General features: G+C 32.0%; 2 protein-coding genes and 1 long non-coding RNA gene across 3 annotated transcripts in view; all 3 read right to left on the bottom strand.

Annotated features, from left to right (window-relative positions):
* LOC111631405 (cell division control protein 42 homolog) overlaps window positions 1-8342 on the bottom strand; it is a 24154-nt gene extending 15812 nt beyond the window's left edge. Inside the window, exon 1 of the mRNA XM_023375643.1 lies at window positions 8035-8342. Within this exon, the coding sequence (XP_023231411.1) occupies window positions 8035-8218 (184 nt within the window). The 5' untranslated portion in view covers window positions 8219-8342. The remainder of the gene's footprint in view (window positions 1-8034) is intronic.
* Window positions 4593-6271, bottom strand: LOC111631406. Its single transcript, XR_002757696.1, has 3 exons — window positions 6041-6271; window positions 5287-5421; window positions 4593-4697 (listed from the first exon to the last, which is right to left on the bottom strand). It is a non-coding gene; the product is annotated as an uncharacterized LOC111631406 (long non-coding RNA).
* Window positions 8343-8889: 547 nt separating the features above from the next.
* On the bottom strand, window positions 8890-9491 carry LOC111631412 (peroxiredoxin 1-like). The gene has a single exon (XM_023375647.1). It carries the CDS (start codon window positions 9427-9429, stop codon window positions 8890-8892), a length of 540 nt encoding a protein of 179 aa, XP_023231415.1. The 5' UTR covers window positions 9430-9491.
* Window positions 9492-13849: the final 4358 nt, after the last annotated feature.

The raw sequence follows: 13849 nt of genomic DNA, 5'->3' as shown, positions 1-13849 counted from the left end.
GGAGAAAGAGTAAGAATATCATTACCTGCACAATATGCAGATGGACTAATGCCCAAAGAAGAAATTATTATTGATCCAGTATCCGATTCTGGATACGTAACTGGAACTTCTTGCTCCATGGCTCGTAGTTCCAGAGCTTCAGATTTTGAGTTTTCGGAATCATATCTTTAGCTGCATAAATGTAAAAACAAAAACAAAAACAAAAAAAAACAAAAAAAAATGAGAAATTGCTTAAGAACAAATATGTTTGCTTTCTTTTTTTCTTTTATATAATACTAATTGTCATTTTCTAATTAATATGTATAAATATCTACACTTTTGTTTTGAAATATTTCAGAATTCTACTTTGGACTTCCAAATTTCGTGCCGATCCTGAATCGACATCAAAATTACTAAGTTATAAGAGAAAAATAAATGGTTATCAAGCTATATTCATCCTATAAATATGTTGTTATATGTAAGTTATAAAATTTTATTTCTTATACTATATTAAAACTGCTGAGTATGTAGTTTATAATTATGTTATTGATGTACTGTATATAATTATATATATATATAAATATATAATCTTAATAAGAAACAGTTACATGTGAACAATATAAATAAGGAAACATATTTTTCTTGGTAGTTTTTCTGACAAAAAAAATGAAACAAAGTAAAGTGATATATTCTAAACATAAGAAAAGAATTTTAATTTTTTTATAAAAGAAATAAAATTTAAACAAAGATATGATTTTATTTTCCAAATTATAAAAGAAAAGAATAAAGATTAAGTGACTTTCTGTGAAATTTTAAAGAGCAAGACAGGAAAGAAACCATTTGTAAAAATATTTTAAGAAATTTTACTTCATTTTTTTATACCGTTGTTCCCATTTTAACTCCACAAAATATTTTTACTTTATTAATTTAAATATTAAAATAAAATTAATAAAAATAATAAATAATAATAATAATAATAATATAGTAAATAACAATTAATGAAAATATCAAAAGATTTTATTAATGTTGAAATTTATTGCAATAAAGTTTTAAAATATAATTTTAATATTTATTGTTATTGTTATTAAATAAATAAATAAATATATATTATCAAGTTTTGATAAATTTTATTTTATTTTATTAAACTATATAATGTATAAATAACGGAAAAAAAGACATATCTGATATTTTAAATTAATTTTACTGTTTTGTCTGGTTATTGCAAAGTAACAGCACAAATTTATTGTTCATATATACAAATTTTTTAAAAATTATATTATTTGCTTTAATATATTTAAAATGTGTTCTATTGATAAAAAAATATGTGATCAATAAAGATTGATGATGATGATTTTTGTTATTTATGGTAGTTTGTAAGATTTTTTCTCGATATTATTAAAATATTTGAAGAATTTCGCTTCGTGTAAATTCATCCCATAAAAAGTATCACGGTTTAATAAAGCTGGCCGAGCTGGCTGTATTAAAGCAAGCCAATGGCATTGGTTTGCTTATCCAGCTGTATTAAATCTGCTTTACTGGGCAATGTGCCCATAATACGTGTATATCCACATCTCAAGATGAAATAATTTCATACAAAATTTGGAAATATTTCTAATAATTTCTAATCTTTAATATCTGATAATGAAGCAAATACATACAAAATTTAGAATACAGTTAAATATCATAACATATTTAAAATTAAAATGTAGGTGTAAGTTTACCTCATACAAATTCTGTATTGCACTTACAGGCCATTTGTTAATTATATGTTACATACAGTTTAAGTGGGAAGGGTTGTGGAAAGTACACCATCATACACAGTAGCGTAGCGTAGTGGGGCGGCACTTTTTAGGGGGCGGAAAAATTTCACAATAAATAATAATAATGTCTTGTAAGAATTTGAACCATTTTATTTCATATTGTCGTCCACCTACGACTCGGACCGATTGAAATGTGCGCAACCTGTTGACTTTTTTTTTTTTTTGCTTGTACAGTACGAGTTATTCGTATATATATATACAGTAGACCCCCCCTATAACGCTTAGGCTGCGACTATGCAGACGCGAACGAGCGAATTTTCCGAGCGAGCGAGAATATGTGGCGAGAAGAGGCGAGACGCGATAAATATCAAAACCTGTCAGATTTGTGCGAGAACCAGAAATTCGCTCCCGCTAGCGTTATTTCTCGCTTTTCGTTTGTGCATGGTTTTCCTTTGCGAAAACTAAATCGTTCGCAACCTCTCGCTCGCTCTAAATTCGCGTCTGCATAGTCGCACCCTTAGATACGTTCCACTTTATAAGAATTTTACGTTGTAGGAATCCTTAAATACACAAGCCAATCACAGCCCGACACGTGTGAAGTTTACAGACTAAGGCTGTTTGAAAGGTTTTCTTCTATAAAATTAATTGATTCTAGACTAATTCAACTCAACATTTCCAAAACACGTATAATTTTTTGGGAATAATCCGTATAAACTATGCCACAAACAAAAAATTGTAGGATTACTTACCGAATGTGCACCGTTCAATGTCGTCATTGCTTAACTTTGTTTTCATCACAGAGCAGCGCACCAAACGGCGGCCGCGATTTCTGATAAGTTCTCTTCCCTCTACCACTTACTCGGCAACAGGATGGTAAATCTTGCCCACGTTGTCTGTGAATGGGTTATAAAGATGTTCGAGATCAATGATGGTAAAATCCCGATCTGCAGTCAGGATTCCCGACACCAGATAGGGAAAGAATTCGCGCCCTATCACGCGAACCCTATTTATACTATTTGTTACATTTTTGATATACAGTAGACCCCTATAACACGGGTTCCTATAGTTTGATTCCAATATCACGGCGAAAAATTGTTTTGTGATTTTATCTCCATAAATTACGTCCGCATTTTTCTTCAAATTTTTACTCCCCCTTCCCCTCTTGTCCCAATTTTTCCAAGTTTCCTTTACCGAAGAGGGGTTACCACCCGGCCATCCCTCCATACCTACTTCATAATTAAAAAGCAGACAAATCCCTATATCGATTTTTATTAGTCGCTTAGATCATAAATGATATTATGCTGTATAAATGCAAGAATATCGAACACATTTCTCACCCCTTGAAGTAAATCGCCTTGGAAACTGGACATTCGAACTCTGTCTAAACGACCTTTGTCCACCCTACCGTTCATAACAAGTTTTATCTTTCTTTGTCGTTTCTTGATGAATTAATAATTAATTAATTTACTAGTATATACGTGTTGTCGTAATTTTTGTGTCATTTAAAGTGACCAATCCGTTTGCTATTTAGAATTCGATTAAAATGATATTTTTACAGTTGCAAAGATAAATAATAAACTGTATATATACCCAGTATTTTAATTATATATGCCACGTATACTGTCTCTGATAGAACAATATATACTGATATTGGAAATATGAACATTTAAAAAAAAACTGTTCTTTTTGTGACACGTATGTACTCATAAACAACTTGTACTTAAATACTTTATACACTGATAAATTGGAAGTGGGTAAACATTTCACATACTTATCTAGAACCTGGCACAAAGCTACACCACTCCAATTATTCGACAAGCTTTTCACGTTTAATTTTAACCTAAAGTAGAAAAATAACGACAAGATTTTGTGATCTTGAAATAATTGGAAGCAAAATCAAACAAAAGTGTTTATTAGACAACGAAAAGTATTTACAGAGACAATTTGTACTTTTTAAATATTATTATTCTGGTCGCATTTAATCATTCATCAAACTATCTTTGTATAAAGATGATTAATTTAGAAGTTTTCAAATTGATGCAAGGCCTGTGGAGAGAACATCTTCCCGAAGCATTCTTAAATTGATTAAAATTTCTTTCTTTTGCAGCTGCACTATGCACGCGTTTAATTTAATGTAATTCGAATGAATCCATGTTGTTTGCTTGTTGAAAATTTTTGAAGTTCTTTCTCTCGAACTCTCCGAGTACTTCTTAATCATAGAAGTTCAGGATCAGGATCCGTAATCTGAAAACGACAAACAATGCTTAACTACATTTATTTAAAATTTGTTATTTCATAAGAATAATTCCAATTACCATTTCATTATGTGTATCCTTTAATATTTCAGAATATCTTGTTTTATTTATTTGTCGAAACCTTGTCTTTTTCTCCTTGTTTCGTTTGGTTCAACGTCACGACTTGGTGAATTTATTGACACTTGGCAAATAATTTCATCATCAACAAAATAAAAACAACGAACACAATTATGGAAAGCCGAAATTCGGGTAGACACAATTAGAAATTCAAATTAGAAGAGTCACAATCAAAGTAAAGACAATGTTCGAGAGGACGCAATTGGAAGTCAAAATTGGTGAAGTCACAATCCAGTTAAAATCAATATTCGAGACGTCACAATCGGGATATAATTAAAATTATAATCAAAATCGGGATAACGTCAAAATTAAGGAAGTCACAATTGAGTTAAAAGTGCCATAATCGAGATAAAGTCAAGTTTGAGGAAGCCACAGTCGATAAGTCCATATAATTAGAAGTATTCAAACCATTCTCAATACAAGTGATCAATTTCATTAATCAAGAAATATATTTTAAATTTTAAATTAAATTTTTTTTTTTAAATTGAAAACGAACAAACACAAACAAAACAGTAAACATAACAAATAAAGAAAACAGTGTATGTACACTGCATAGAGATGAAAATCTCTAAATTTCTTCTAAAATCTGTGAAAATAAAATGAAAATAATCAATATTTTTATCTGAAATATTCAATTATTTAAATAATTTTTAAATCATTAAATTTATTTCCTTCTAAAATCATTTATATACGAATAAAGCGAAAATTATTCAGTGCATAATTGTTAATTCGCTACTATTGTGTCATTTATTATGATTCAAATATATTATGATTAATTTGATCACTTTAGAATCTTCGTGTACTCATATTCACATAAACTTGCTGAATATTTTAATCTTTACTCCCATTTACGCTGTTACTTTCCTATGTTACGAGACTAGTACACTTTCAGAATATATTTTTGTCGATACTTGGACAAAAATATACATATACTGTATATATGTATTTCTAATGCTTTAAAAGCCTAGCCTAGTCTGTCTATATGTAAAATCTGAATCGTATGAAGAACATAATGTATCTCCATGTTAATACACGTTTCCTGTTCTCCTGTTACCTGGCCATTGTGTGTTGGTGGTACATTGGGGATATAAATGGTGTTTAATTTATAAGTTGATAGTGGAAAATCTCGTAAGTGCTGAGTATAAAATACAAAAATATTCCGATTAAACACTTACCCGAGACGAAGTCGGACGAAATCAAGCAGATAAATCCTATACTTGATTCAATGATGGAGAAAAAGAGATCCTTATTCAAACTGAACGTATTCAGTTTCTCCAGTCTTCATGTTTTTCCACACCTTTTGCGCTGATCTGGAATGTGAAAAACAAGTTTAAATTATTTATTGAAAACCTATATCTGAATATGAATTTTATCAAAACATATCGAGAGCGCAATATCGATGTTCGGCTGTATTTATGTTGATTAATTGTAAATGTTATATTATATCAAATTGAGAATCAAACACTGTTATATTTATTCATTCTAAATGATATTCTTTCAGCGATATTTTAAATTCAATTTTACTATTTTAAAAGCTTTATAATTATTGGGCTGCAATTTGGAAAAATTGTACTACAATATAAATTTCCTGTATAAAAAATTGTAGCCCGACATTGTGACTATGTCACAATAAATAATTGCTCGTTATTATTGTTTTCATTTGTAGCTTATCTTTTCATTGGATTAGAAATGAAACTAGTTTGGTAAATCTCGATGTAGCGCCAAAAATATAGGAAAGTTATGCCATTCTCATAAAAATTACGAAGGTTTCAAGCTCAAATCTCTGTGTACATCTTAATACTGTGTATAATTGTTGCTGTTTGAGGTACTTTGGATTAGCATCATATTGGATTCAGTGAGAATTGTAACGGCGAACGAATGACCGAGCTAAATCGAACTTTGTTTGTACTGACATATACAGAAACTTACCTCTTGACTGGTTTCCATACTGCCTTGAAGAAAGATCCGGCTTTTTTCAATGCCTTTCTATCTCAATAGCACATCCAATGGTATATCCAATAGAATAGCCAATATTATATCCAAAACTATTCTCCGTGCTATCCTCTTGCTTTCTGAAGTCTTTATTCACTTCGATCTTTGTTGGAGGAACCATAACGTTATTATTTAATCCATGCTCCTCCTTATCTTCAACCAATCGCCCACTAAAAGTGGAAAGAAAAGAATTTACAATGAAATAAATATTTGTAAAATTAATAGAGAAATTATAATACATTACTTGGTAATTATTTTATCTAACCTTTCGCAAAATTTTCCATTAAATAAGCAAATTATCGCTTAGAAATTCGCTTTATTAAAGTTATTAGTATTTTGTGGACATGTGGGCTATCCCTAATTCGAATTCAGAATTCATTACTGCAGTGGCGTACCGTAGTGGGGGCGGCAGGGGCGGCACTTTTTAGGGGGCGGCAAAATTTCACAATAAATAATAATATTATCTTGTAAAAATTTGAAACATCCTAATCTATATTTGCATCGCGCCTACGATAGTGCTATCGTCCGGACTGTCGGCTCGCCGTCCCAGTGAACTAGTAATTTTTAATCCGAGGAAATCCTGCGAAACCTGTAGCCCCCCTTTTTTGCCTTTACGATTCATTCGTGTTCATATACACCACTAATATTCAAAAGAACTATTTTAAACAGTTCGCTGCACTAGCACGGAATTTCATTGCTTGTTCTGTGACAAAACTGAATTTTAGTCTTTTAAATTGAAATACCTAAATAAGGGAGAGCGAAATTTCCCTCCGCCCCATGTGGCTGACACCCATGGTACGCCAAAATGGCTTTGGGACACTCCAGGAATTTTCAACAGAGTATGGTTATAAAGATGTTCGAGATCAATGATGATAAAATCCCGATCTGCAGTCAGGATTCCCGACACCAGATGTCAAAAATGTCAAAAAGAGAAGTAAGTTTTAACAAAATTAATATATTAAACAAACTGTCGTCCCATTTTAAAAACAAGGGAGAGTTAAAGTAAATTAGTTTTTGGAATTTAACGTCTATATACATATATATAAAATACAAATTAAGTATATTTCATAATTTATAATGTGAATTGTTTGGAGTGAATAGGAATTGATGTAATGATGTATATGGATGAAANAATTATACCCAGTTTTGAGCAGTTGATTATAATTAACTTTACATATACAGTAATACTTTAGTTTTCATTGACTTCGGTTCTTGTCGGTTTTGGTTTTCATCAATTTTTCCTGCGAAAAATTTGTCTCATTTTCACCAGTGTGCCCACGTAACCTCATTGTAAAGAATAAATGAATATTTGACATTAGTTTTTTTATATTCATTTTATATTCATTTCTTATTTAGTATTAAACACTATATTCTGTATAAAATGTGTTTTTGGTATGCATTCTGGAGTGTCTAGAATGAATTAATTGGATTTATATTGATTCACACAGAAATAATTGCCTCAGTTTTCGTCGGTTTCGGATTTTGCCAATTGTTTTCAGACAGATATGACAGACGATGATGCCTCGGTTTTTGTTGATAAACCAAGGCATCATCATACACAATTTATTTTTAAAAAAAATACTCCCCAAATACAACTGCACAGTTCAGATATTTTAAAACTTTTCGCAGACAATAAATTTCCTCTTATACATTTGACATACATATTAAGCTCCACATATTTAAAGTCATTTAAAAGAGCAAATTTAATCTGTAACTATTCTGTGTTCTCAGTCATCCTTAGATGCATTAAAGTAACAAGGAATATTTGAATAATATAAATATTAAAGTGATAAACCTTTACCCATATGTTTTATGATATTCACAAGTTAGTTGAGAATACTAGTCAGAATAAAATTGACTTTTTAACAATATTAAATTTGTAGATGTAAAACATTCAACATTAGCGATACATAAATAGAAAATATAATTACCTGAATAATTATCAAAAGCGGTGGGAATATATTCGTTTGGGTAACCATTAGTGCTGTAACTAACGACAAGACTTGTCTTTCCAACACAACTATCACCTACGAGAACACATTTTACTTTCGTATGACCTAACTCTGGTGTCTCTAATAATTTGCGCGCGCCTTTCTCGTCTGGTTCTAGTGTCATCTCTAACCAATCTATCTACCATTATGCCGAGAATGACATTGCACGATTAAAATACTAAGCAAATGACATTTTCGTCGCCATTACCGTCACCGCCTGAGATAATGACGTCATGACTCGATGATGTCACCTACCAGGAAGTTAAAAATTAAAATATTCAGGAAAATAACAACGTATTAATATTTATAATAATGAATCACTGTCTGTTTGATAAAGACTGTTGGAAAATTTTTATATTTTCTCCTTGATGTGTATATTTTTGAAATTTTAATTAAATGTCACTGNCATTATAAATAATAAGCTAGATTAACAACTTAAAATTAAACATAATAAGTAATAGTCAATTAACAGAAATATGTAAAGTATAATATATATTGTTGCAGTAGATGTTAATATAAATTTCACATACAAATATATATGATGATATAATACTGTAGTCCAAACAAAATAAAGCTTAGAATAATTAACACTAATAATCTATAAGAGTTACTTTGCACGTCTTCAGGTGTAGTTGCTGCATACAGTCATTTCATGTAGAAAGAGTTCTAACTTCTAACTAATCACATGTTACTTGCAGCACAATATTCATACACTAAAATGGAAGTTCCTACAAACATAGAAGTACTTGGAAGATTCGGACAAGAACACTCTGACGTAACACAAATATTAATAGTTCATTGCAGNTGGACCAGTCTCAATGTTTCGTCTACCGATCTTCCGATAGCAGTGTCATTGGTGGTGGAATGTTTCACTTTGCCTTTATTATCGATAATGAACAGACTTCTCGATGCGACTCCTTCGTCCTCGTTCAACACCTTAAAGGCTCTAGAGATCTCAAAACTTTTATCGGCCAACAGCGGAAAGCATATTCTTCCCAATCCACCTTTCTCCTTTTCGGTGTTTATCCAGGCTCGATGACAGAAACGATTATCCGTGGAACAGGCCAATACTTCGCAATTGATTTGCCTGAATTCGCGTATTCTTTCGCTGAAGGCCATTAATTCTGTTGAACAAACGCACGAAAAGTCCAAAGGATAGAAAATAAAAACCAGATATTTTCCTCTGTAATCAGATAATTTAATTTCCTTAAATTCTTCGTTAATTACGGCAATTCCCGAAAACTCTGGAGCTTGCTGGTTGGGTAGAAGATACTCCATTCTATTCGAGCAATCGTCTTCGGCAATGTTAGTTTTAAATTTTGATTTACTATTCATCTTAATTTATTAAATGTCTTTGCGAAACTAATTTATTGTTAATTCAGAACAATGATAAAACAATTAGAATAGTAAACTTTATTAAAAACAATTAAAATGAAGACCAGTAAATGAAATCTTANATACAGTCGACCCCCTATAACACTGTTGATAATTCCGTTTTATATGAATTCCATGTTGTACGAGTCACTTAGATTTACAAATACGTGTGCCGGGCTGTGAACGGCTCACGCATTTGTAAAATCTAAGTGACAACATGTACAATGTTGTCACTTAGATTTTGATGATTCTGTTCAATGACAACATGTACACTGTACAACTCGTAAAACATGGAATTCATATAAAACGGAATTATCAACAGTGTTATAGGGGGGTCGACTGTATTTATGGTACAAAGTTTATGAATTCTAACGTTAATATTGTATTCGTTTTTATATTGATGGATTTTTAATTTATTCGGGTTTTCTGAAATATATTNAGGCCATTAATTCTGTTGAACAAACGCACGAAAAGTCCAAAGGATAGAAAATAAAAACCAGATATTTTCCTCTGTAATCAGATAATTTAATTTCCTTAAATTCTTCGTTAATTACGGCAATTCCCGAAAACTCTGGAGCTTGCTGGTTGGGTAGAAGATACTCCATTCTATTCGAGCAATCGTCTTCGGCAATGTTAGTTTTAAATTTTGATTTACTATTCATCTTAATTTATTAAATGTCTTTGCGAAACTAATTTATTGTTAATTCAGAACAATGATAAAACAATTAGAATAGTAAACTTTATTAAAAACAATTAAAATGAAGACCAGTAAATGAAATCTTATTTTAAATTTAATTAATATAGAAATTTAAATTTTCATACTTATTCTCTGGGACCCTGAGGAAAATATAGACTAGCGGAAACTTACATACCCCATCTCTTCCCTGATTTCATGCCACTTATTAATTTAACTCCCAAACCAGTTGCCCGATCTGCACCAAATTTTACATGGTCAAAATTAAGTGTTTTGCCATGTTATAATATTAGGTAATTAATTACTAATATAAAAATGTTTTTATGATAAAATGCCATAACAGACGGCACCACACACAATTTATTTATTAATAGTAAGGTTTCTCAAATGGGATCCAGATTGTTTTTTTAACCTGGGAAATCCCGCAAATTTCTTAAAAATTCATTTTTTCTCTTGTGTTAGGACTGAGGAAATTTTGCAAATAGAAAGTATAATTAACTCATAAACTGTTAGAATACATTTGTATTAATTTTAAACCTACTTATTAGTTTTTTAAATTTTTGTTCGTTATGGCATGTCACAAATGGTAAATATTCAATATGTATCCTATTTGTGGCAGGACTCTGAAAATTCTTTTCTTGTCAGAACCTGTAATATCTGGAATAATTGTGATTATGCCGTCTTAATTTTTAATCATGCTCAGTAGCTTCGATAACTGCGTTTGGGCAAGGATAGAAACGAATGCGAAGTCTGTAAGTATGAAGTTTTTCTTCATAAACCTGATTATTAAAGCCAAATGAATTACCGAATTATCGGGCTATAAGCTGGATGCCGCTATTAAAGCAGCCGAGGTAGACAAATCAAGAATACTAGAGCAAAAGAAGGCAATCTCGAAGATATTCTCGAAAACGAATTAGAAATCTTCCAGGCTACAGGTGAAAAAAAACACGATATCTGTCTTCTCTTAAATGTGTGAGACTAATCGGGGGTAGGATGTTTACGAGGATGTCCCTCTCCTACCACTTACTCGACTCAAGACCTTGAGGTCCNATCATATACAGTACTGTATTAAGTTTATTGGCAAAACCTAAACTAAAGAAAACTTCGCTACCAACAGTAAATTTAGGAAAAATACAGAAATTTAAAATATTAATCAGACAAATCAAAGAAATAATCATTTATTATAAAGAAATAGAAAACAAACTGATAGGAAAACTATTAGATGTAAATAATCAAGATAAACCAGAAGAATCTCTTAAATATAATGACTGTAAAACTTTAGATTTTAATTTTAAATTAAAACATGGCACTGTAAAACCGTCTCATCTACAACATCATTAANGGTTTATATTTGAATAACAGATTTTCTAGTTTATGTTGATAGAAGTTCAATGAAAAATGCTTTCAAAGTTTTAAAAATTATTATTAATTTTTTGATATCGAATTGTAAATTTAAATAATTTTTAATGGGTTAAATTTTGAACTTATGTGTGATAACATTGTAATAAAGATACACAAGTTCTCTGCTATCCGAAAATAGAGCGTCCCTACGAAATGGCTAAAGCGAAGAACTAATTATCATAAATTTATATTAGAAAATTTTTCAGTATTTCCAATCAAAAATTTAACCTACCAAATCAAATGTGTCCTAAGAACTACATTTTAGGAAACATTTCTCTAACGGATGAGCAAAATAAATAGGTAAAGCACAGGTGCTTGCAGACACGGTTCAAAGCTATGACGCTTAATTAATGCTGAGAGGCCGAACGTAGTACCGAGGAAAGAGCTTGAAGTTGCTTCTCTCTGCTAAGGATGCACATTGCCTCTTAAAGTCGTACTGGTAAACATACCAGGTATGCACCACCGGAACGTGTGAATTCGGCTTAAAATGGCTCGTTGCAAAATAAAAGACAAACGCTAATTTTGCTTTTTGCCTTTTTCCGTAAAAGCAAAAATTTTCGGATCTCTTTTGATTAGCGTTTGTTTCTGGCAACGCAACGCTTAGGCGATCTGCCTTGGGGGACGCCTTTCGGGAGGTATTTTTAAGGAAAACTGGCCCCTATTTGGGCGTTACATACGCAGAGAAAACCCGGAAAACTCCACGCGTGAATCCACGACCAAACTCCCAGTGTTCAGGACGAAGATCTCTTGGCCACTGGTGGGCTGCTTTTGATTAGTGAAAACAGTTACTAATGTAGGTCTTCGGTAAAAACGAAATAACTAAATCGGAAAATACTTAAAAAGAAATATTTAAAACCTGTTTTTAATCTGAAAACCATAATTTCTGAAAGATATTGATAATATGAAATACTAAAACTAAAATAATATAGTAATTAATTATTTTTATTGTTTCAAAAGAAACACAAATTTTACTTTTCCGGCATTATAGAATATTAACATAGGAAAAGTGTGTGATCGGTCAAGTTTTCATCTTTCCTCATTGATTTTTTTTTCCATTTCTTGACGTTTTGACACTCCGGGCCCAAAAATGTAAAAAAAAAAATACAGTGGTTTTTATAGATCTAATATCTTAATGCATTTTTTTATTGATACTTATTAATAGGCATACTGCGAATTTAGCCTTATGTTATTAAATACATTTATCTTGCAGTTTTTTCTTCTGCAGTACGAAAAACTTGTTACAATTATTGCCGAAAAAACTAGTATAATGTATGATAGTATTACGGAGAGACGGCCGGATGCCGAGCGGTCAAGGTGGCAACCCACCACTCTGGTGGACCCGGGATCGAATCCAGTCGGTTCAAGGAAACCCCAGGAAATTTTCGGGGAGGTGGTCCGTTCGGATATGTCGGACTCCGTCCCTCACCACCCGGTCGCACCATTGTGGTCTGGCCGAACCCATAATGGGTCCACTATAAGATGCCCTCTTAGCGCCCACAGGGCAGAAAGAGTATAAAAAAATAGTATTACGGAGACAAAGTTTGATTGAGCTTAATGACGCACTTTTTATCCTACGACAAGGATGACGAATACACGGCACGCGTGCCTAAAGTGGCGCGTCGGGAGAAATTATTTGGCACGTAACATGTACGATTTCGTTTACTTTTTACTTCTAAATTTCTGTTTTTCATTATGATTTTATATCCAGCCAGTATATCATCATACTTTTCTCAATCAGTTTACATTAATTCTAATTAAAACATGTTCATTATATTTATTTAAAAAATTATCGAGATCTAAAACTTTGACACGTAACATTTTGAAAAATAATTGCTTGTTATATGGCAGGCAGACTCAAAAAGGTTTGTCATCCTTGGTCTAGGACAGGGGTCGGCAGTTTGTCAAGTGAAAAGAGCCAAATTGTCATGAAAACAGGATAACAAAAGTACCAGAGAGCCGCATATTAATTTAAATGTGCGAAATACGACACACGACAGAGGCGCCTCTAGTGGCCGTTTTCGGCATAACGTTACACGGATGGACGGACACGCGTTCAATGGGTTATATATATAGATATGCTTCAAATGCTACCACTCTTGTGCGACTCATATTGATCAACGCGAGTGTGGTCATCTGCGGACGGAGAACAAGTCGAAGTTTGTCCGGCGGCTCTATCTCGTAAACTCATAAGGCTGAGGTGAAATGAGGTGAGATGAAATTGGAGTTTGTGTCCGAAGAGCCGCAAACGTCTATGCAAAGAGCCGCATCGGCTTGCAGTAGATGTTA

This window comes from Centruroides sculpturatus, unplaced genomic scaffold (genome assembly GCF_000671375.1).
Source record: "Centruroides sculpturatus isolate CEXI.00-Female unplaced genomic scaffold, Cexi_2.0 scaffold526, whole genome shotgun sequence".
In the NCBI taxonomy this organism is placed as follows: Eukaryota; Metazoa; Arthropoda; class Arachnida; order Scorpiones; family Buthidae; genus Centruroides; species Centruroides sculpturatus.
This window is presented reverse-complemented; position numbering and strand designations above follow the sequence as displayed.